General features: G+C 40.2%; 1 protein-coding gene across 3 annotated transcripts in view; it reads right to left on the bottom strand.

The window, feature by feature from the left end:
- The window catches only part of STK3 (serine/threonine kinase 3), a 115578-nt gene extending 90658 nt beyond the window's left edge, over window positions 1–24920 (bottom strand). Inside the window, exons 1-6 of one of the 3 annotated variants that reach the window (XM_035126142.2) lie at window positions 24721–24920; window positions 17941–18021; window positions 16023–16151; window positions 12413–12527; window positions 7814–7978; window positions 6680–6847 (exon numbers count right to left, since the gene is read on the bottom strand). In XM_035126142.2, the coding sequence (XP_034982033.2) occupies window positions 6680–6847; window positions 7814–7978; window positions 12413–12527; window positions 16023–16151; window positions 17941–18021; window positions 24721–24743 (681 nt within the window). In that variant the 5' untranslated portion in view covers window positions 24744–24920. Of the gene's footprint in view, window positions 1–6679; window positions 6848–7813; window positions 7979–10701; window positions 10887–12412; window positions 12528–16022; window positions 16152–17940; window positions 18022–24720 lie in introns of those variants that run through there. The other 2 variants (XM_035126143.2, XM_060277692.1) reach the window with 2 other exon arrangements.
- Window positions 24921–25416: the final 496 nt, after the last annotated feature.

Raw genomic sequence — 25416 nt, 5'->3', positions numbered from 1 at the left:
GTTCACTATACTTACTCGACTACAAGCACAAACTGTATGTCTGTGTTGGCCCACTTGGCTGATTGTATGCCATAGATAAAAACAGTGATTTAATGTGAAGGAAAAGTTTTTGCTCTACTATTCTCCCACTTCTGCTGCTGCTGCGCTGCCAGGAAACAAGCCAGCGTGTGGCTTGCTGTGATGTTCAAACCCAGGCTTGTGATTTGTTTCTCTCCAAACAAACCATGAACAGCAAGCCAAGAGCAAACCTTGGTTTCTCCTCATAATTTGTTGGGGTTTATTTTTCAGTGCCATGGCAACTGCCTGTGTTGCACCTTCTTGTAAGCTGTCTACTTACATATATCAGGCACCTACTCTTTGGAATTTTTTTCCTTTAAAAATCAAACAGGTGTTTTTCTGTTCTTTTTGTCACCTACTGAAGGCCTTTATCTTCCATCAATCTTTCCCAGTCAGAAGTGAGATATTTAATTAATGAATAGAATAGAATAGAATAGAATGTTGAATTTTGTAACACGGTAGTAACTGTTCCTAATCAATTCAGCAACACTTACATCTCACACCAGCTCATGGGCACTGCTTAACATCAAGTCCAGGGTTGCTGCCCCTCTGGTTGGTTCCATGCCCAGCTCTTCGTGGGCACAGTCATTTAGGGTTTCCAGACATGTTACCTCTTTGTCACAGTTGGAAGATATACCCAACCAGCCTATGTGAGGGTAACTGAAGGCACTCATAACTAAGAAACTTTCTCCTTTGGGTGCCCACTTTATTTTGTTCTTCATCTCAAGAAGACCCTGGATGTTTTGGCCAGAGGGGCAATAGTGTATCACCAATACAAAATTACTTTTGGGACCTGGTATTGCCACTAACAGTGTTTCCGTGGAGGAGTATGCCCTGTTTGGGATTTCTAGCTCCTTTAGCTGTGCACTCTATAATGTAGAGTTGCACACCACTTCCAGAGTACACTCTTTTCTATATTTCCTATAGAGTTTGCATCCAGAGATAAGTGTGTCCAACTTAATTTCTCCATTCCACCAGGTTTCCATTATGCTCACTATATATCTGCACTCTAGCTCACCCATCTTGGTATGAAAGCTTCTAGTGTTAGTTTATCAACAGCCTCTAATCAAGGGAATGTGGCCTTGACAGAAGAACATTTGTCCACCCTTGTTTTAGGCAATAATGTAACAGACATGATCCAAAACCACCTTGGGGATGTTGAAGTATATTTAGTTGCCAGGTGCTGTCTTGCTTGTTGAAAAAAGGAAAGGGCAACGTTCAATAGCTAATAATGTTCAAAGTAAAATAAAAAGTTAACTTTTCAGTTTATACAGACACTGATCCCCAGCAGAATGCCCAAATCTAGACTAAGGCTATATGGCAATATAAACAGCATCAAGAGTTCTGTGGCAAAAGGCAGCTGCTTGTAAGATACATTGGAAAGAAACTGATCACAAGCAGATTAGTCCATGGTGGCAGTGACACAAGCTAAGCAGGAGGTATGGATAATCTGGGTAAGTGCCATGGAAAAATAAATATCATGATTGGACTTAAGGCAAATGGAAACATTTCAAATTGGCTTCCTACGGTATTTTGTGGAACATATGATGTCCACATGTCCATTACCAACAACTTCAGCATAGAAAACAATAAAGGCAAATGCTGGATATGTTTTCAAGATCTTACATTACTAGCCTCTCCCAAGACAAAACAGCATAAATTAGAGGGGGGGGGCAAATTTGCAATGCTAGATTGCTTATACAAAAGGTTGGCAATGTTTTCTTGGAGTGCCACCAGGGCTGAAGCCTTCTTGGAAAGCTTATGTGGGTGTATTCTAAAGGATAAAGGAAGGAAAAGGAAAGTAAGCCCAGGGTTAGGTTCCAGCTGGGCTTCAGAGGCCTCCACGGTGTTCCTCACTTTCCAAAAGATTTGCTGGGTGACACTAGGTAAAGCACAAATGCCATTCTCTAGACAATATATGTGAAGTACCTACTTCAGAGTGTTAGATATACTGAAATAATTATATTGGGAGCTATATACATAGAACCACCAAGGCTTCAAAAGAGGATTTGGAGATCATGTTTTATATTTTTATTGCAAATTTGTCTATCATATCTAATCCCCCAAACCATGAAAAGCAAGTACTCATCATGAAAAGGCATAAACTATATTGTAAGAAAAGTGAGAACTAAGCAAAATACTAAGGAAGCTGTTCTGGGGGTAGAAACATAGAACCGGCTGAAGCACAGAATGAAGAAGAGTAGGAAAGGGGTTCAATTTTAAAAGCAAAATGTGGGTACTGCAGAAAGAGTGAACTGACTGTTGAAATGTTGAACTTTTTTTGCTCTATCAGAAGTTTTGACACACTAGACATTTCCACATATAGCAGATGCTCGGGTTGCAAACGTGATCCGTGCAGGAGGCACGTTCGCAACCTGCAGCGTTTGCAACCCGCAGCGCCATTCAGCACTTCTGCGCATGCTCACAGTGTGTTTTAGTGCTTCTGCGCATGCGCAAGCACCGAAACCTGGAAGTAACCCATTCCGGTACTTCCGGGTTCGGAGCAGGACGCAACTTGAACAGACGTAGGTAACCTGAAGCGGACGCAACATGAGGTACAGTATGACTGTACTACAAGTCAGAGAACCATAAATTGGAGGGAGGCATTGGAGGCCACCCAACAGCCTGCTTGATACTAGAAATTCAGAGCTAGAGAGCATCCCCAACAGAAGGCTGTCTAACTTCAGCCTGAAGACCTCCAGTGAAGGATAGCCCAACAGTCCTTTGGTAATTGGTTACACTGTTGAAGTGATATACAGTAACTACAAAGAAGTTCTCCCAATATTCATTCATTCATTCATTCATTCATTCATTCTGCCCTTCCTCTCAAAGGAGCCCAGTGTGGAAAACACACCAATATATATTTAAGTATTCTAAAAAGAGTTTAAAACATTATCTCAATCAGTGATCCCATGTTTGCCAGGAACAGTGTATTTCAGACATCAAGTGCCTAGGGTAAACAGGAATGTTTTTTTTTTAATTTCTCTTGAAAGTAAATGAAGAGAAATTCATAGAATATAAAGCTGTCAACAGCTACTAGCTACAACGGTTATGTTCTCCCCTCCACTGTCAGAAGAAGCTGTATATGTCTAAATACCAATTTCTCAGAATAACAGAGAGAGTCCTGTGGCACTTAGGTCCTGCTTGTTGGCTTCTCATAAGCATCTGGTTGGCCAATGTGAGAGCAGAATGCTGTACTAAATGGCCCTTTGACCTGATCCAACAGGCTCTTCTTATGAAACATACCATCTTATAACTGAAGTCTTGATAGATCTAGTTTTGCCCTATAAGGCAGCAGAGAATGAGACTTTGCCCTCTTCTGTGCAAGAGGCCTTCAGATATATGAAAATAACTGTCTTCTCCAGGCTAAACAGATCCTTCAGTCTTTCCTCACAGAGTTTGTTTTCCATACTGTAGACCATCTTCATTGTCCTACTCTGACCCATTCCTATTAGTCTATAATTTTATTAAAGTGCAGGGACCAGAACTCATAACACTATCTAAAATTTATTTAATAGCACAAATTTACCCTGCCCTATTTCATTGGCTGTCATTTGTGGGAGACGGGGAAATTGCAGTCTGGTGATGTCAAGCTGTATGTTTGGTCATACTAAACCATGGTGATGATCCTGTGAGGCTCTCCAGATGCTGTTGAACTCCCAAACAGCATGGCCAATGGACAAGGATGATGTAAACCATAGTCCAGCCATATCTGGAAGGCTGCAGGTTCCCTACCCCTGTACAAGAGATGCTGGTTTTTGGTGGCAGGCCACCACATAGAGTTGTCACAATACTGGAACAGAAACATTTCTACAATGTCCCCATTATAGCAACTCTGATATATGAACAGGAACTCTGAAGCACTTCCACTAGAGATTGCAATCTACTACTTACACCAAGTAAATCTTTTCCCCTTTGAGACTTCCTGCCACAAAAAGTTGATACTTAAAAGGTTTTAAACATCTAAAAAGAACATTCACTGATGCCAACGAAGCAGGTGGCCCTTACATCTGAAATTCCTAAAACTACTAGTAACATTAGATCAAGTGTGGAAAGTAGCCCCAGGCACACTGCACATATTTTAAAATAAATTAAATAGCCTACTGCATTGGCTGATTGTCACCACCTTTCCAACCGCAGCAAGAATGGGTTGGTTTTTGACAAAGATCTGATATATATATTCCCAAATATTGAGCCCTAAAGTACTTTTATTGCCATCTTTCAACCTGAAATCCTTTCCTTACCTTCGCACTCTCACAAGATTTAGTACAACTCCTTGAGTAGCTAGTGTGTGGTTAGGGAAAGGAAGCTATGCTTATTTGCTTGGAATCTGCCATTTCCACCCCTGCCAAAACACTTGTTTAAAAAGTCATGTAATATCTCTATTAGATTGTAAATGCAATTGACAAGGAAATGGCCTACTGGCAATGCATTACCTTTGTGGCAGTGCCAACCAGCCTACAGCAAAATAGCATAAGGAATAACTTCAGCATGCATTCCCAAGTAACAAAACAGTGTTTTACATAAATACCACAGAATCTAAGCAAGATCCAGAAAAAGCAATGAAAATTTGCCCGAGCTTTCATGCTTGCCTATATCAATTGAATGTCTTAACGAAAACAAAAAAGAAAAGCATCTACATATGTCCAGGAATCTTGTGAAGTTGGATCATATAACACTGGGAAAACTATCACAACTGAAATCTGTGTATTTCTTCTCAACCACTGTAACAACTCTCTAATAAAAATTAAGAAGAACTGTAGGGTATCAAATATACAAAAGAGTATTAACTGCTTACAAGCCCTTAAAAACCAGAACACAAATTATTAACAAGAACATGTGCACCATGTAAGCCAGAATTGTTATTTTTAAAATGAATTTGCCCTTTTGATTTAATACGACTGATTACAAGGATTACAAATATGCACATTCTGTCACTAACACTAACCCTTAGTTTAAAAGCAACTATTATGCTTAGAAAATATTCTCCGATAATTTAAGCTCTTACCTTTCATTACCAAGTGCAACTACAAGCAATTATGTCAAAGTTATCCCAGATGTAATGAGGATGATATCATTAAATTTTAAGAAGCCATTGTAGTCAACACTAATCATTATGTCTCCAAGAATAAGGGCACATATTTCTTTAAGATTCAAAAAAATCATTAAAAATATGTTTCCTTTTCACCCTAAACGTAAGACCAAAATAGCTTCATTATATAAGAAAAACCAGCTGCTTCTGTAAGATAATTAATAGTTCAAGTTCCAAACTCAGTTCACCCACTGCAAAACACACACCATTACCCTTTAACAAGACACATGAGTGATGGAATCTCCTTTTTTACAGCTGATCCCTTGACAAGCCGGAATGAATAAGGATATCACCAAAAAGCCAGAAATACAGATTGCCTATGCATTTTCAGTGCCATCAAAAGTAGCAGCTGCACTGCCTTTTTCACATTCCATGCACACATAAATAATAACAACAGACAATAAATAAAGATTTACAATTAATTATATCATGCATAGTATGTCCATAGTTACAGCTTTGTTTGTTTCCTATTGGAACAAAAGAGGTGACATCACATAGATATAAGACCCATCACTTAAAAAAAAAAGCAAAGCATGTAGCCACTACAATATGAAAACATTAAACTACTCTCTATTTAGTTCTTATTCTAAACTCAATATGTTTCTGGACTCTAGCTCCCCCTATAGCACCATCCAGCATGGTCAATGGCCAGGAATAATGGGAGTTCTAATCCAACAATATCTGGAGAGAAACAGGTTCTCCACCCCTGTGCAAAAGTGATTAACACCTAAAATGCCTAAAACAGCAGAATCATGAGATAAGCAAACATCAAAATATCCTTGGTGACAGTAGCTGTCTTTTGGGGAGGAATCAAAGCAGCAGGTGTAATTAAACTTAAGATTTTAAACCATGTCATTAATAATAATAATAATAATAATAATTTATTTATACCCCACCCTCCCCAGCCAAGGCCGGGCTCAGAGCGGCTAACACCAAATATAAAACAACTAGTTAAAATACAATTCATTAAAATTAAAAATTAAAAATGCAGCCTCATAAAAGGGGGAAATTGTCTATTAAACGACGAAGTAAATGATCACTTTTGAACTACTGTACAGTGGTACCTCTACTTACGAATTTAATGTGTTCCGAACACACATTTGTAAGTCGAAAAAAATTGTAAGTCGAATCCCATAGGAATGCATTAGTAGAAAAAATTCGTAAGTCGAAGCAACCCTATCTAAAAATTCATAAGTAGAAAAAATCCTATCTAAACCGCATCCAAGATGGCGGACGGAGCTCCATTTGTAAGTAGAAAAATTCGTAAGTAAAGTTATTTGTAAGTAGAGGTACTACTGTATATTAAATGCTGTGTAGCATAGCTTATTTTAGTTCCTTCTATCACTGTAAGATTTACACTTTACTCGTAGCAGTTTAGTTTTAAATCTCAGATCGAAGTAGCAACTGGACATTCAGCTGTAGTTCCAATCACCTCAAGATGACCACAAGATAACCACTTGTTCCACTTTTCCAATGAGCAACATTATACAGAGTGTAATTAATAACAAAGTCACTGTGTATGATCCTTACCCGCATTGGGTGTATATCAGCATACGGAGGCTTTCCTTCTGCCATTTCTATTGAGGTAATGCCAAGGGACCAGATGTCTGCCACACAATTATAACCAATCTCTTGTATTACCTCTGGAGCCATCCAAAATGGAGTACCTATGACTGTGTTGCGTTTTGCCATTGTATCCTGTAATGACATTATTAAGAAGCTTAACATCTCTCAATGTATTTTCATCTCTCTCTCCCATTATCACAGTTATCCAATTACCCCATTATCACAGTTGAGTTACATGGGATCTGTGCAACTGAACTTAACACCGGTGCCTCAAGAAAGCTCAGCATTGCACTTTCTCCTAAAAGGCATGTTTCCAAGAAAAACAGTCTTATTTTAGATACGTACAAAAGAGTCTAATACAATGTTCTGGAGGCCATGTTTGTGCCTTCAATAATTAAACAATATTTGAAGCCGCAAACACATGCATAGAGTTTTTTCACACATTACACATTTTTATGTATATATATATATACACCCTCTGTGTGTAACTGCAATACGTGCTTACAGAAAATGTGCATCTAAACATAAAAATATTACAGTTATATGCACCAGGGCATTGGGACTGGCCACAGCTCTCTATCATATGTATGCAAATACATCTGCCACCATATAATGTGTGAAACACCCTAAATATCTGATTCCACATTCAACTTCTACAGTCCATAATCCAGTGTATTTTTCAGTACATGGTCTATTTGCAACTTGGATAAAGTATTGTCAGAGGTTAGGCCTCCATCTCTAAAGGCAAACCACCGAACTATTTTGTTCACATTACTTTCCCAGCCAAGTGACACATGCTGAACTGGTTCTGTGAATGGTTCAACACATGCTCTGAGCATAACAAAAAGTCTGGGCTCAACCCCCTGTTCAAAAGCTCTGCAGGACACTGTTTTGGACAAGATTCATAAGGCACACAAAAGAAAAGCTGACCTCAGTAAGCAAAGACTTCCAAATTAACCACACTTTTCAAATGGGAAAAAGCTCCATCTCTCCCTACAACAGACTGTAGGAAGTACAGTGGAAACTTCCTTATAGTGTGGGCTGCAAAGTCTTTTCTCATTTATAAAATATGACTCTACCCATACACTTTATACTTACAGTTAGCTGTCCAGCCACTCCAAAGTCAGCTAATTTAGCATGCCCTTCAGTGTTTAAGAGAATGTTTCCAGCCTTTATATCTCTATGTATTTTTCTCATGAAATGCAAATATTCAAGTCCTTTAAGCGTAGATTTAAGAATGGTTGCAATTTCATCTTCTGTAAGCTATGGAGAAACATAAATAACATTTTTTTCTTCTGTGTGTACATACACTGATTACACACTTACGTAAACAATTTGAAAGACTGAGAAACTATAACACAAAATTATGCAAACTGCCTTATAATTATTATTTATATGGCATGCATAAGGTTATGCAAAATGTTTTACAAATACAGAAAGCAAGACCCCCAATCAAGGTCCCACTCCTGCAATCCAATCCACATGGCTTGACCTCCTTGAACAGGAATTAGATCCCACAAAAATCAACAAGCATCAAACAGGAGCAGAGGTCCCACAAAAAAAAGACTGTGGACAGAGGACCTAAACAAACAGGACATGAAAAGTGAGTGTAAGAGTTTCTAATATACTGTGTTTTATTTTGTTATAGATACAATTCTCCCTGTCTTCCCAATTTATCAAAACAGGATTGTATTACAAACTTTTCTGACAATATGCCCTTTGGGTTGTGTATTTACTGACTGCAGTAGAGTTTGAATTGCTGGTTTTGATCTTTAAGGTCCTTTACTGCTTAGTGCTGGAGTACCTGAAGGATCAGCTTTCTCTATATACCTGCCTAAACTTTAGGATCTACTTAAGGTAGCTACTAGGAACCTTGAACACATTCGGCACTAAGCAAGTAATTTTTTATTCCCACCCACCCCAAAAAATTTAATATACTGCTGCTTTAAAATAAGTTTTATATGCCCCATGTTTTGTATGCATCTCTAATGTGTTTTGTTGATTTATTGTACATAGCTTTAATATTTTTATCTCTGTTGTAAACTGCCCTGAGAATATTATTATAGGGCAGCAAATGAATAGATAAAACAGTGCCCAAATACTACCCCAAATTCATGTGAGTCATTAAAATACAAGTAATGCCATTTTCATCAGTCTAGATTGTTGAACTACTCCATCTCTGGAGTCTAACTATGGTCTAACTATGACGGCCCACATTTTCAGGACATCATCCTTCAGCCTTAGAATGCTTCCACCAGACGTCAGACTGTGAAAATCAAAGTAAATGCTATGTTGCTGGGATTCTGACTAGCACATGGCCTCCAAGACACAGGGGCACAGGATTGAGCTCACAACCACACCGATTCTGGTGGCTGCACTTAGGAAACACTAGAGTGTGAGGACATATCCATGGACAGCTACATAGAAGAAATATGACTGGAAATGTGAGAAGAGGCTCAGCCCTTCCTAGTTATATGTATGCTGCAAGGCCAGTCTGACTTCTAAGCTCCAATTCCTTGTGATGGATATAATATATGTGCTTCTAAAAATGAAATCATAAACCAGCCAATCCATCGTTTTCTCTTTCTTCCCACAACACTCAAGCATGTCTCAAGTGGACTCTCCATCCTTATAGGTTTTTAAGCAGAGGGTGGGGGGGCATCTATCATGGATGCTTTAGTTGAAATTCCTGCATTGCAAGGGGTTGGACTAGATGACCCTCTGGGTCCCTTACAACTCTATGATTCTATGAAATTCTTGACTAAACTATAATTGTTGGCACTGAGTTTACTTCTACTAGTTACTTTCTAATAGTTTCATTATTTCCTTCATGGATAATTAGCAATAAGAAAGAAAAGAGGACAAACTGATTTTGTATTTTACCATATCAAATAATTTTAAAGAGAATAAAGAGATGAGAAAAAAGATCTGTTCTGAACCAGATACAGGTCTGGTTTATGTCTAACAATAAGCCATTGTTTTAAATAAACCATGGTTTAATGGTAGATAGCAGGTCCTGACAGAGGAACCCAGGCCCATGGTTTGTTTTTCGCCAAACTATTATTGGAAGTCAAGAACAAGCACTGGCATCCAAATGTAATGTGCATGTTTTTCCACTGAAGTTCACATTTAAAAACAAAGCTCTAAGATCCAAATGGCTTATGAACTACAGTCAGAATCTGTTCATTGAAAGTTTATGATCTTTAAACTTTTAAACTATCAGCTTGGCTATAAATATTAATGTTAATAATGAACATCAGCTTATAAACAGAACTGAATTTGCACCCTCGTCCTAGCAGCCAATTCTTGCAGCTCCTCACCAACAAAGGGTTTCCTCTCTTGCCATTCTGCCCCTTCCATGACCCTCCTGAGTTCAGGATCACAACCACTGACTGAGCATCAGCTTCTCAGACTCAAATTCCTACTTTATGCATCCCAGTTCACGTTCCTACCAGCCCACAAATATGGTTTTTTACTTTAATGTCCTCTGCAGCTTGAACACCACATAAAAGAGAGAGAATATATCATAGCTGCCAAGTTCTCTCTTTTTTTAAGGGAAATTCCCTTATGCTGAATAGGCTTCCTCGTGAGAAAAGGGAAAACTTGGCAGCTATGGAATATATTCTTCCTTATAAACAGCCATGAAGATTGGTTGGTGCAGGCCTGCTTCATATTCCAGCAACCCAAGAGACTCAGCCTTACTCCTCTGACATGTTGGTATATACTAGTAATATGATTTGCCAAGGTTAAGTCTGTGGTTCTCTGAAAAAACAGTGGATAAATCATATTTCCCTTTCATAAAATTCTTACATTTTTATTAGACATGGTCTGAAAAGATTATCAGACTCTGTGGCATGGCATGTTATTGTACTTTAAACAGCAGCAGGAGAATCACTATCACTAACAACTAATATAAAAGTAAACAGGGAAAGAATGGGGCCTTTATGAATGCTACCATTCGGTGGATTTGTAACTGGCTGACTGACCGAACCCAAAGGGTGCTCATCAATGGCTCCTCTTCATCCTGGAGAGTAGTGACTAGTGGGGTGCCACAGGGTTCTGTCTTGGGCCCAGTCTTATTCAACATCTTTATCAATGACTTGGATGATGGGCTTGAGGGCATCCTGAGCAAGTTTGCAGATGACACCAAATTAGGAGGGGTGGCTAATACCCCAGAGGACAGAATCACACTTCAAAATGACCTGAATAGATTAGACAACTGGGCCAAAGCAAACAAGATTAATTTTAACAAGGAGAAATGTAAAGTACTACACTTGGGCAAAAAAAATGAAAGGCACAAATACAGGATGGGAGACACCTGGCTTGAGAGCAGTACATGTGAAAAGGATCTAGGAGTCCTGGTAGACCACAAACTTGACATGAGTCAACAGTGTGATGCAGCAGCTAAAAAAGCCAATGCAATTCTGCGCTACATCAATAGGAGTATAGCATCTAGATCTAGGGAAGTAATAGTACCACTGTATTCTGCTCTGGTCAGACCTCACCTGGAGTACTGTGTCCAGTTCTGGGCACCACAGTTCAAGAAGGAAACTGACAAGCTGGAACGTGTCCAGAGGAGGGCAACCAAAATGGTCAAAGGCCTGGAAACAATGCCTTATGAGGAACGGCTTAGGGAGCTGGGTATGTTTAGCCTGGAGAAGAGAAGGTTAAGGGGTGATATGATAAAAAGGTAAAGGTAAAGGGACCCCTGACCATTAGGTCCAGTCGTGACCGACTCTGGGGTTGCGCGCTCATCTCGCATTATTGGCCGAGGGAGCCGGTGTATAGCTTCCAGGTCATGTGGCCAGCATGACAAAGCCGCTTCTGGCAAACCAGAGCAGCACATGGAAACGCCGTTTACCTTCCCGCTATAGCGGTTCCTATTTATCTACTTGCATTTTGACGTGCTTTCGAACTGCTAGGTTGGCAGGAGCTGGGACCAAGCAACGGGAGCTCACCCCGTCACAGGGATTCAAACCGCCGACCTTCTGATCAGCAAGCCCTAGGTTCAGTGGTTTAACCACAGCGCCACCTGGTAGCCATGTTCAAATATATAAAAGGATGTCATATAGAGGAGGTTACAGGTAGGTAGCCGTGTTGGTCTGGATCGAAGTAAAATAAAAAAATTCCTTCAGTAGCACCTTAAAGACCAACTAAGTTTTTATTTTGGTATGAGCTTTCGTGTGCATGCACACTTCTTCAGATACCAAGTATCTGAAGAAGTGTGCATGCACACGAAAGCTCATACCAAAATAAAAACTTAGTTGGTCTTTAAGGTGCTACTGAAGGAATTTTTTTATTTTATATAGAGGAGGGTGAAAGGTTGTTTTCTGCTGCTCCAGAAAAGCGGACACGGAGCAATGGATTCAAACTACAAGAAAGAAGATTCCACCTAAACATTAGGAAGAACTTCCTGACAGTAAGAGCTGTTCAACAGTGGAAATTGCTGCCAAGAAGTGTGGTGGAGTCTCCTTCTTTGGAGGTCTTTAAGCAGAGGCTTGACAGCCATATGTCAAGAATGCTTTGATGGTGTTTCCTGCTTGGCAGGGGGTTGGACTGGATGGCCCTTGTGGTCTCTTCCAATTCTATGATTCTATGATCCTCCTCAAGTAAATAACTCTTTGTTGGGAACACTTTTTTTTTATTCATACAAACAACTGCAAAGGTAATAATGTTTTATAAAAAATAAACACTTACCGTTTTATTACGTAATCTAATTATGTCCGAGACAGAACCAGCTCCACAGTACTCCATAACAATCCACAGGTCTGTGTTCTTAAAATAGCTGCCATAGTACTTGACAACATAAGGGCTGAACACAAAAACATGGGTTATCAACATAACAGATGTGAACCTTCAAGAATATTAAGAAGCAGTAGTGTCCAGGATAAATTTTGCTAGAATCAGAGCTTGGTATCATTTTTCCAAGCAGCTGCCTGAGTTTTATGATAGGATTTTATCAAAACTTCAGCAAGATAGAAAACAGAACTAAAGATGTTGGTGCACGTGCTAATAATTAAGAGTGCAGAATAGATAACCACTCGCCATTTTTGTATATGAAGGAAGAAGTCACACACACAGACCCAGAGGCCAAGGTAAAGTTCTTAACCCGAGGTACTACTTCCAGGTTAGCAGAGTCTGTAACCTGAAGCGTCTGTAACCCAAGGTACCACCGTACTCTCATTTTGACTCAAGAAAATCACCATTTTATAGTTCAAATCAGGAAAAATAAATACAGTAAATGGACAAAAGTACAAAGATTCAATAAATGTTTAGGGGTATGCGTACACCTGTGTACCCCCAGAAATTTAATAAACTCAAAGGCCAAATTACCCCCAGGTAATTTAATAAATTCAAAGGCCAAATGATATTAACCTGGGACATTCAAGTATAATAACCTTCTGACAGGTGATAAAAAAAATGACAAAGGGTGGAATCCAATTTGTGTTCCATACGCTAATGCTCCAGGGGAGGCATCCACTAACTGAAAAGTCACAAAAAGGGAGCAATTTTTTCTGGTTTCCCCAGCAGATCCCAGAAAAATCTGTTCTGGTTGGTCCCCCAACCCTTCATAACAAATTTTCAGGGACAATGGAGGCTACAAGGGGTGGGAGAAATTAGCAAAAATCACCTCCCAAGCCTCTTCCATCACTGGATCAAAAGCCCTTGAGCTCACAAAACACCAATGGTTAGAAACAAGCCAATATGTTCCTGCCCCCAATCTAAAAATCTACCGGTACAAATTACTGCTCATGCTTGCCAGCCAAACTTTTGGTTAAAAGCATGAGCATGGATAATGGCAACCATTTGCTTGGCGCTACATATTCATTCCCGGGGAACTTCATATGTAACCCCTCTTTTTTATTCATACTCCCAAGCAGCAAGCGATCCACTTACAGACACCTGCTTCTGCACTATATTAAATGTCACCTGATTAAGGTAACTGTATCCAAAAAGCCCCATAAAATATGTATTTGAACATACAAGACAATATTACAATCTCCATTAATAAGGAATTTTAAATACATAGTGCCACCACACTGTATTAGTCTCTTTGCTTAAGAGAGTTTAAGACTTCCTTTTCTCCCTAAGTCAAGGAGCTCTCGTTGCCTCTAAATTTTAGTGTTTAACTTTTATCTCTCACCACTACTGAGTTAAGCACAACTACTACTGCTACTACTACTACTACTGACATATCAGTGTCAACAGGACATCTCCATCTGAATCCGACCCGGAGATCTACCAAACTCTGAATAAATACATCATAAAATCCCATTTCATCCTTATCAGCAATATATGGCAGACTTTAAACCTTGCCCCTTACAATTGTGCTATTCCTAGGATACAATATTTTGGGACAATCTCCATAACAAATTCTGAAGACCTTACACTAAAGATTTACAAACTGCAATAAAAACAAATGATAAAAGCTTGCCGAAGTATATATGATATTTAAATATTTAGAGCTGAGCAACATTCTTGCAATCTTCTAATTCAGGTCAGTTAGTCTTACTTTAACTACTGTGTGTTTTGGGGCATTTGCAATTTGTCCATAAAGATCTTCACTGATATAAAAGCAAGCCTCTAAAGAAAGGGAGGTATTCTCCACACAAATATTTTACAAGGGAGTGATTCACAAATATTTTACTAAGGGCACACCCTTATCTACCTATCACTGCCAACCTTCTGCATGGATGGAAACCCCACTTAATCCCTCTTACTGCCTCATCTGAAGAACCAAGGCTCTCATCACCAGTTAATAACTGCAGTATAGTTTAAAGGAGTTCCAGCATCTTGATGCTTAGGCTCCTCTGACTTGGCCTTGCTAGCTAAATAGAATCCCCAAAGCAGCTGAAGAAAAATTAAAACACAGGAGCCTACACCAAGATATGACCTGCTCTCAATCCATGAGATAGGGCAGACTATAAACATTTATTTGAAGAATAATATCCTCTCTGCTCAAACAGACATATTTCCAGCTTTCAAGGAAATCTATTCAATGCCATCTCAAAAACAGAGACACCCAAGCACCACTACTAAGGAAAGACCACAAATGAGGCATAGTGGGACCCCACTATATCACTGATGAATGGAAAGGGAGATTGGGATTTTTTGTTGACCACCCTACATGCAAGTTTCCTAGACAGCATTTGCGGTATGTATTCCTAAATCACCATATTTGCTGTACTAAATAAACAGCATTCTTCAAGGAAACCTTTCTTTAAATAAAAATGAATTGGTCCACTACTCGTTTCATTCCAATATTTACCTTGCATCTAACCTGAACTGCAACTACCTGATGTCAACTTTGAGATGAACCTTGGAATTCCGTGCTTTTGTAAATAATAATAATAATAATAATAATAATTTATTATTTATACCCCGCCCATCTGGCCGGGTTCCCCCAGCCACTCTGGGCGGCTTCCAACAAAACACTAAAATACAGAAATCCATCAAACATTAAAAGCTTCCCTAAACAGGGCTGCCTTGAGATGCCTTCTAAAGGTCTGGTAATTGTTGTTCTCTTTGACCTCTAGTGGGAGGGCATTCCACAGGGTGGGTGCCACTACCGAGAAGGCCCTCTGCCTGGTTCCCTGTAACTTGGCTTCTCGTAGCGAGGGAACCGCCATAAGGCCCTCGGAGCTGGACCTCAGTGTCCGGGCAGAACGATGGGGGTGGAGACGCTCCTTCAGGTATACCAGACCGAGACCGTTTAGGGCTTTAAATTTGAATTGTGCTCGGAAACGTACTGGGAGCCAATGTAGGTCTTTCAGGACCGGTGTTATGTGGTCTCGGCGGCCACATATTAGACAGGGGTCCTCTGTGTTCAGCCTTAGAAGTCAGCTTAAAACATTTTTGTTTACACAATATTCCCCTACCCATGCAACTTTGTTCTATGTTCTTTCGATCTTTGCACTTTTGTGCATATAACCTTTGAGAATATTTTTCCTTCATTCAGCAATACAGTAATTTATGCATAAATAAATAATGAACATGAAACATGATCAAGCTTTGTCAGGGCACCAGAGTCAGTACCAAGGCATATAAATACTTCAAAGAAAGAAAAAAGGATGCATCAGTCCTCTTCCACTCACCCAACTGTATTAGCCAGTAGGTAGGAAAGGCTTGTAGCAAGATTAAAAACCCAATAAAACATCCACATTTCTCATAACTGAACTGTGAAGACTTTAAAGGAGACTTTGAATTTCAGCTTGAAATTCTCAACAGATTCAAACTTACACTATCAAATATTTTAGGCATTTAAAAAAAGACAGAAGAGCTCTCACAATAAGTATGTACTTCATACCTGTCACATTGTTGCATTATAGAAATTTCCTTAATAATTTCCTGCAGATCTGATTCAACAGGGACTTGCTTAATTGCCACTACTTGCCCAGATTCTTTATGAATGGCTTTAAATACACTCCCATAAGACCTAGAAAAGAAAATAGTTTCCAACTAATTTAAGCTCTGGATAACAAAAATACAGTTCATTCAAACCAATCTATAAATAGTTAATCCAAAAGCCACGTTTGTTCATTGTAAAGGCTTCATTTTCACATGCCTCTAAAACAGGATGCCCTGGCTTTAAATGTTGGTTGGTTGGTTGGTTTTCTTTACTGCCTTTCATCTGAGGATCACAGGGTGGCTTACAATATAAAAACACAAAAATGCACAGCATCGTAACAAACAAAAGCAATACCCCCCCCCCACACACACACACAGTATAAGAGGCCATAGATTGTTTAATTAGCCCAGTGGTTCCCAACAGGTGGTCCGGGGACCCCCAGGGGTCCGCGAGCTATGCCAGAGGGGTCCGCAAGATGCTATTAGAATAAAAAATATATTAAATATATTTCGTATGATAACAGATTTTTGTTTTGGCCGCTTCCTGCATGAGCAGAGTCTAGCGCAAAACTAGAATTTAGAGGCAGTAGTTCTGCTGTATGCCGTTAGGTGGCGCTTTACAAACACTACTGTTTTGCAAAGAGGCAGCGCGCACATTCTACTAACGCTCACCTCCCCAAGATGCTTTGCATGCGTCGGCTTCATTTGTGCGCTACTGCGCAGGTACCCCGTCTTCTCCATTCCCCTCCCTCCTCCCTGGCGCGCGCTGCCTCTTTGCAAAACAGTAGTGTTTGTAAACAAAGCAAGCATTTTCTTCCATGTGTTTCATGAAAAACAAATATAGCAATCGGCTCGACATGCGGTCGGATTTCAGAGTGAAAGTTTCAAGTTTGGAACCTAATATTTCAGAAATAATGGACTCAAAGGACAGATTTAACTCATCTCATTAAGAACTGAAAATTAAAACTAACTGCATACTGATGGAGTACTCTGTTGTAACTGTAAAAAACGTAGAAATATAAAATATAAAAAGACTCTTAATTTGGCTCTCACTTTTTAATTTTAGGATTAGGAATTAATGGGGGTCCTTGTCACAATAGCGGCTCGATGAGGGGTCCTCGAGAAAATTTTGTTGGGAACCCCTGAATTAGCCAAAGGCCTGGGAGAAGAGGCATGTTTTCGCCTGGCGCCTTAAGGCGAGCCTCCCTAGGGAGAGGATTCCACAAATGGGGAGCAACCACAGAAATATGCAATAAAAGTAATGAATAGAAAGATCTCAATGGTACTCCCTGATTTTAGGAAGTACGTCGTTTTCTTAAATGGAACTGACACCCACATAGCAGTGAAACAGGCCTCAGTCAATCCTTTTTCAGTAGAGTGTGAGCATTAACATATTCCCTTGCTCTGTGAGAAATGCTAGTTAACCTGGAAAAGGTCTTGATGATGTTTCAAAGAGAAAGGAGGACAGGGGAGTAACATAGTGACAGCGTCAGCTATGACAGCAACAGAAGTTGACTTAAGGGGCAAAACACCTGTTTAGAAGCATGCAAAGGAAAAGAGTTGTGGGGGTGGAGGAAGAAGAAATGCAATCTGGAACATAAGGAGAAAAGATAACTAGCCCCTTCACTCAAAATCACCAAATAATGTTTTCATTTTATTTATTTTTATTTTTAAATGCCTATCAGAGCATTGTTACATGGGTAATATGGAGCTTTCCCACAGCTCCAAAATATGTCTTGGCTGTGGGCACTAGTCCAAATAAAGAAGCTTTTCCAGCTCTAGGTCAGTCGTACTATTCTTGTCTGTGTTTGTGCAATGTTTTGTTTAGAGTCTTCCCAACCATCCCACCTCTCTGCCGCACATAAAGTAATACATACCCTTCACCGAGCTTCTCCAATACATCAAATACTTCTTCAGGCTGTTTAGTCAAGCTGTCTTCGCTTAGCTTTTTCAGTTTGCTATAAAAAAAAATTTAAATAAACAAAAATTAGTGATTTGCTATTTCTTATTGTAGATTCATTGGGTAGTATTCAACAAAGCACTGTGGAAATGTGCAGGGATTTTTCCTTGTGCAACAGAACATTTTCTCCTTCTCCTCCCCTGCACACCCCCTAGATCCATGGTTCCCAACATGGAGCACACAGTAATGGGTGAGTGGGTTGGGGGAAGTGTATAGGCTAGTGAGATGTTGGAACTTGCTTGCAATGCTGCTTAATGATTAGATTCCTATTGTTTAATTCTAAGTTCTTATCAGTACACCAATGCATGCCAGCCTCATGAGACTTTCATGTAAGACATGTGCTCCTGCTGATGACTAGGCAACAGTTAAGAACCACGATATCCCCTACAGAAAGGCATTACAGTGGTGCTTCGACTTACGAATTTAATCCGTTCCGAAGGCACCTTCGTAGGTCGAAAAATTTGTAAGTCGAAAAGCGCCATTGGAAACGCGATTTCCCATAGGAATGCATTGGAAACGGAAAAATTCGGAAGTCAAAGCAACGCTATCTAAAACCACCACAGTTTCTGTTTGGATGTCGAGAAATTCGTAAGCGTGCGGTCATTTGCCCCATTCGTAAGTCGAGAAATTCGGTTGTCGAGTCGTTCGTAAGTCGAGGTACCACTGTATACTGAGTCTGTCTAACCTCATACCCAGTAGTTCTAGAACCTCCTCTGCTTTTCAATTCTTACAAAAGATTCATGTTCTGGACACGCAGGACAAAACAGTTCAATCTCAATATTTTCCCCAGCCCTGTTCTGTGAGTATCTTAATGTTATACTTCCAGTCCCAGAAAAGTTGAGAGCCTATTTTGTAAAATGATTAAACTGAGCACTTGAAGCAGCTGCCAGGTGTGTCTTAGTTGCCACCAGAAATTCAAATTTAAATGTTTGGAGTGGGAAGACCCTCCCAATCCAAGATGAGGAAATTGTAGTCTGCTTTCATGCTTCATAAGGGGGGGGACGACAACAAAAAAAACTAGTACAACAATAGTACAGAGCTACAGAGTTGCACCACAACTTTGTTTACCGATGACGAGAAACTAGTTAGCTCTAAACTTGTATATCCAGTTAATCTTTTATGTTGGTTTTAAAATGAGAACTAGGGTTTTCAAGTGTTAAGGAGTTGAATGAGGGCCAAACATGGAAAGAGGAACTGTACAGTAGAAGCAACCCAGAAGGGGCCTTGGTTTGTGGCAGAAACATCTGTCCAAGGAAAAGGCAAAGACAGAAGAACAGTCATCCCACTGGTATCATTTCCCTTTCATGTACATGCACCACTAAGTCACCAACACATATATTTGCCTTCTGTATTGCAAGTTCCCTCATGAAATCAGGAAGCTAAGTTGATCAAAAACGAAGCTAACTGAAGAAATCAACCAATGAAAATTTTGCCTGAAATCCCCTTGCAAGTTGTATAAGATGTATGAACATTCAAAAAAAGTACGAAGAGCTGAGATGCTTCTTTTAGAATACCACCAAGTCCTGCCCACATAACAATGCAATCTTATCACAACATGATGCTTTGGTTTTTAAAAAGGAAAAGGATAGCAGATTATTGCCAGTGTGTTACCATTCGAAGCTGGCTACTGGCCAACCAAGCTGCAATTGTCCATTGATGCTCAGGCATTTCTACCGTAATATATAGCAATGTTTGTTTTCCCAGACTGCAAGAGTGTATGCTCTACTAATACAAAAGTCCATGGAACAGCACCAGAACATTTTATCCAACTATTCACAGTTCCTGTATCCAAACCTTTAAATGTATCATTTACTTTGCCATTTTATTTAAGGAACACTGTTTCCATTCATTCACATGTCTGATATGCAGTAATGGACAAAAAAATTAAAATAATTCATGAGAGCCTGTGTGGTCTAGTGGACATCAGATCAGGACCACTTCACAATTAAGTTGGTGATAAATGGAGCTCTTTACCAAAACACATGCTTTCCATGAAGTCAATCCCTGCCATTTCCAGCAGGTGATGGAAGGGAACTCTCTCCCAGACTCTGAAGAGTCACTACTATGCATAGTGCAAGGGCTATGTGGACAAATAAACTGGACATCATATAAGGCAGCTTCCTAAAAACCATGGTTGTACTCAGTTTTGTACTTATTTGGGGGCTGCAAAAACCAATCACAGCTCTTTAATCACTATGTCATATAACACATTTCACAAACAAATCTTTGCTATATTCATATATTAATATTCTATAAGTGTATGTAGAGGATTTTACATATAAAAAAGTAACATGATAGGGGCCCAAATCCCACATCTGGGTGCTTTATAATTGTTACTGAACTGAATTTCTGCATTCTTTAATAAATTTTATTGTGTTTTGTTGTTATATATATATATATATATATATATATATATATATATATATATATATATACTTAAATAGCTTAGGGACTTTTAAAATGTAAAATTATATACAGGTCTGGAAAAATCAACCTAACACTCACTATATTGACTTGAAGAAATACCTTTGTCACAGATTCAATTCCCCATCTCTTCAAAGAGAATAAAATATACTTATCTCTTACTGCAAAAGCACCACACATAAGGGACTATACAGCATTGTACCTATTTTAACAACCTACATTACGTATTTTACCAGTAGCAGAAGTGGTGGTTCTGAAACCTTGCACCTCTTGGGAAGCAGCAGATTCAAATTCGGACAAAAAAAATTCCAGCTGAGTTACAGTAGTGGCTGTATGGCTTAGTTGACGAACAAATCGGCTCCCGAACGCCACAAACCCAGAAGTAAGTGTTCCGGTTTGCGAATGTTTTTCGGAAGCTGAACATCCATTTTGGTTGTCGGCATTGTTTCTGGGGCCAATCAGCCAATGAGAAGCCGCGCCTTGGTTTTTGAATGTTTTGGAAGTCGAACGTACTTCCAGAACAAATTGAGTTCAAGAACCAAGGTACCACTGTACTATTCTCTGAAGTTGCAATATATTTGATGCAGCTCATACAGAACTGGGTCCAATGTAGCATTGATTTCCCCATTTTTCTGTCAGGCTTACGGAATGACTTGCCAGATGACTAGTGCCCAAGGAATCATTCTGGACGTCTTCTTACAACCCAGCTTCATTCCTCTTACTTGCTTGGGGGAATCATTTTGTATATATGATCCTTTGAATGTGCTTTGGCCAAACTGTGTTTTATACAGCACATGAAAGTATGCAAACCGGGATAAGTTTTTAACATAGCCTACATGCCAAAGTTAGTCTAAAATAAACTGCATTTAGTTTCTAAATGAAGCTGGGGAATTTCCATTAATTGCTGTGTTGTCTCTATGCTCACTACAAGGATCTGTTGCAGACATTTGTTGGCCCATGTTCCTTTTAAATTAAAAGTGGCATCTGACCCAAGAAATGGAGTTAAGAAAACTAGTCTACAGCAGAACAAATTGCTTATAAATACTTGAATATTTATAACCACATGTAAAAACAAACAGCTTCCTTAATTTAAAAACATAGGAAGAGAAGAGAATATATATGGAAATCATAGGCAGTTCTCATGTTTACAAAAGCCAGGAATGAATATTTTCTTCCTAAAGGTAAAAAAAAAAAAACCTTGAAGTTTATATAAGCTTATGGATGAAGAAAGGCATGAACTACAAAAAACCCTCTATATTAATAATTTAAGCATTGCAATTGTAAAATAACACAACACATTGAAAAGTAAAGACAATTTAAAGAGGTGCAATCTCAAAAAAAGTATATTATGTTTTGCCATTGTTAGAAATACTCAAATTCTACCCCAAATAAAATGAAAATACTTTATACTGCATATAATTCTAACCACATCTACCATTCCTATGTAAGCCAGTAACAAATCTTGGTTACAGTGCATGGTTTCTTTACAGAGAGACAAACCACAAGCCCAGGTTCAGGCATAATACTAAGCCTAGCCATGGCTTAGCGCAGGAGTGGAAGAGAAGCAGCTGTGATTTCTCCCCATGCACCAGCATGCTGCTCATTTACTTTTAAACCATAGCAAGCTTAACTGCCAAGAGGCTAGTAATATTCCAGGAAAGGGCTTTTCTTCTTTCATGGCTAGCACAGAAAGCAAATATGAAAAGGGAAGGGAAAACAAAGTGTTCCATCTCTGTCAGTCTGCTCCTTGTCTGCATAAAATTTCTAGTCACCAATGGCTAGCAAGCAAGTTGTTGCTAAATAAAAGGCTGCCTTCTCACAATAACAGCATCAATGCTGGCAGCCCTAGCATACCTTACTATGATTGCAAAGTGGGTTTGCTGTCCATGTGTGGATCACAGCACCAGCCATCACTAAAACTCTTTCTGCTGCAAGTTACTTTAAGCTTGCAGTGCAGGCTCAGGCCTGAGGCCTATGGCAGGAAGGCTTCTCAAGGATCACAGACGTAGTCGTTGGAGAAATAGAAAGTAAATTTATTGCGGACAGCAACAGGCACAGTGGAATAATTTCGCAAAGCCTGAGCATAGGGCATCAGTGCTCTGGATTTATATACCCTTTCCAGGCAGCATTATGCATTACATATTCATATACTGCAGCAAAATTAAGCCAATGCTTGGACACAACCCTTCCTTTGTCCTTATAAGATTACTTTTCCTTTTTCTTGCAAAAGCTTAGTATTTCCGTTATATATTCATATGAGACAGTTCCTAGGTGCTGTGGTATGAGTTAATAAAGCAAAAATCTCCTTTCTTATCAGACATCCTGCTGGACTACCGTCCAAATCGAACATCCTGACATCCTGTTGTACGAACATCTTATCTTCTCTTGTAACTATGATGCCCAGAACATTCCTTCTAACAAATTGCAAACTGCAAACACAGCTAAAATATATTGCAAACATCAGCACTAAAGCAGAGCAAGTAAGAGACACAGAGAAATGTGACTTTCTAATAAGGCACAATGGCAACAATTAGGCACATTAATGACAACCCCTATTGCCTGCTTGCCACAGCAGCTGTTACTTTAATGTTGGGGATAGCTCAATAGTAGAGCACATACTTTGCATGCAGAAGGTTCTAGTGCCAATCCCTGGCATTAAAGAGATCAGGAAGCAGGTGATGGGAAATACTATCTGTGGAGAGCAACCAGCCATCCAAGTAGCATCAGCATCTCCCCAACCCAAAAATACGAAAGAGGTTTATTATCTATCAATTACAGGAAAAAATATATAATCTGTTTTTATTCCTGGTCAACTTGAAGATTTAATACAACCTCAAAAAGTGTACATAACCGGGCATTCAGAACACCTACAGTCTGCTTCCTATGTAGATGCTGGAAAGGGAAGCTTGAGATCATTATCTACCCACCCCAACAGATTAGCACAGATACAATGAGGTAATATATACAGTAATATACCAATAAACATAGTTTTTAGGGTATGTATGTTTTTACCTCCTATAATCTTTAAAATATAAAATAAGTTGTGTGTATTACAAGATTCCCAAAAGTATTTTTTTAATAGATGCTGTCCCTTCAGGGATTTCATTTCTCACAATTTAGCACTCTCTCCTAAATCCATAACTTGAGTAAACGAAATCCAATAGCCTAAACTGAAGCATGTTCTTGACAGTGAGCCAGAACCTACTGTCATTGTCTACAGTAGTTTCATACATACACTTCCAGGAAGATTTGTAATAATGCAGACAGGCCGTAATTCCCCAAACCTCTATTCCCACACCCTTCACTAAGATACAGGTCAGATGTTTCAGCAGGCCTCTTCCAAGGGGACCAAAGGAAGGACATTCACGAAAATGCAACATTCTCTCTGTCCCATGGGAGGAACCGGCAGGGAGGTCTAAGTGGGTGGTGTACATGCAAGTATGAGAGAGAAATTAATTTCTGCCCCACTCCTACACAAACTACAGATGGGACCGTGTGGGGGGTCTTTATTGCTCTGTAGGGACTATGAAGACTATATACACCGAGGGGGCATGTCATCAGACTGACCCAGTGCAAACCAGTCATGTCTTAATGTCCTCTAACCAAACTGTCAAACCCACAAGCAGTAGAGTAAAAGAATGGTAAAGTGGGGAGATGCCACAATTCCTGCTATGAAGGCAAGCAGTACACATCCCACATTACTAATGCCTACCTGGAAACATTAACCCAAACCTGTGCCACTCTGAGGCACAGAGATGGGGGGAAGGCATGATCCAGGCCATCATGCCTCTTAGTGGGCAAGAGATAAGAGTGTGTGCTTTACAGGCATGATGGGGCATCCACAGCTTTCCCACATGGGGCATCGGCTTGGGGGAGAGGGAAATGTGCGCGTGTATTTACACGCATTCACACAGCAAAACTGTGCCAATTACCGGTATGGGGCGTCCATCGACGCTTAGCAAATGCTATAATAGATGTCTTTAAGAGGTGGGAGGGCGAAGTGTACATTTGAAACACACACACACTCAGGATCCCTCCTCAGAGGGAGGCCTGACAGCAGGGGGGTGCGGGGACGGACTGGTGGCCAGAGGAGACGGATCCACCGGGAAGCCTCCCCAGGAACCAGGAGCCGGAGCGCTCAAGGGAGGCGCCCGGAAGCTGCGCGGTGCGGCCTAGCCTGGCCTCCTTCTCCTCCTCCCTTGCGCCCAAAATAAACCTCACCCCCGCCCGCTCCCGCGGCCTCTCGGGAATCGGAGAAGCCCTTGGCCGTTACCTTTTGGGCGCTGCCTGCTCCATGGCTGCGGCCGGCGGCTCCTGGGATTATTTCCCCCCCTTCCCCACAGCCCACCAAAGGCGAGGTGCCGTTTATATACCCCTCTGACAGGACCTAACAGAAACTCTCCGCACAACTTTCCTTCCGCAACTGGCCCTTTAAAAGCGACCCTCCTCCCCTCGCGTCGCGTCCGCTGCCTGACTTCAGCGCTACGCCTTTGCTGCTTGGGACTGAACACCGCCCACCCAGCCTCTCTATTGGCTGAGGCATAGGAGATGCGAAGCGGGCATTGGCCTCCCTGAAAATCAATCGGAAAACCCAGAAGACGGAAGAGAAAGTTACACTTTTACGTCGGCTGGAAGCAAAGCGGGAGCGTTTGCTATAGTGGCACGCAAGGGGAGCGGGGGGGCGTGGCGAGCAGGGGGCGTCATGACGGAGCCACGCAAGAGGGGAATGTCCCCTTTGCGTCGCTAGGGTCCCTGCGTGAACCGGTGCATGTTGGGTTATGTAGTATTCTGGACCACATGGTGATATGTTGTTGTTTAGTATAGAACTAGATAATTTATTACGGTCGGAGACCAGCATATAAACACACCTGGGGGTACAATCCCAAAAGGAACACAAACATTTAAAACATTGAACAACAGTAAAATTAAATTTTATAAATGCGATAAGCGTATAGACACTAAAAACTTT

This window comes from Zootoca vivipara, chromosome 8 (assembly GCF_963506605.1).
Source record: "Zootoca vivipara chromosome 8, rZooViv1.1, whole genome shotgun sequence".
Taxonomy (NCBI): domain Eukaryota; kingdom Metazoa; phylum Chordata; class Lepidosauria; order Squamata; family Lacertidae; genus Zootoca; species Zootoca vivipara.
This window is presented reverse-complemented; position numbering and strand designations above follow the sequence as displayed.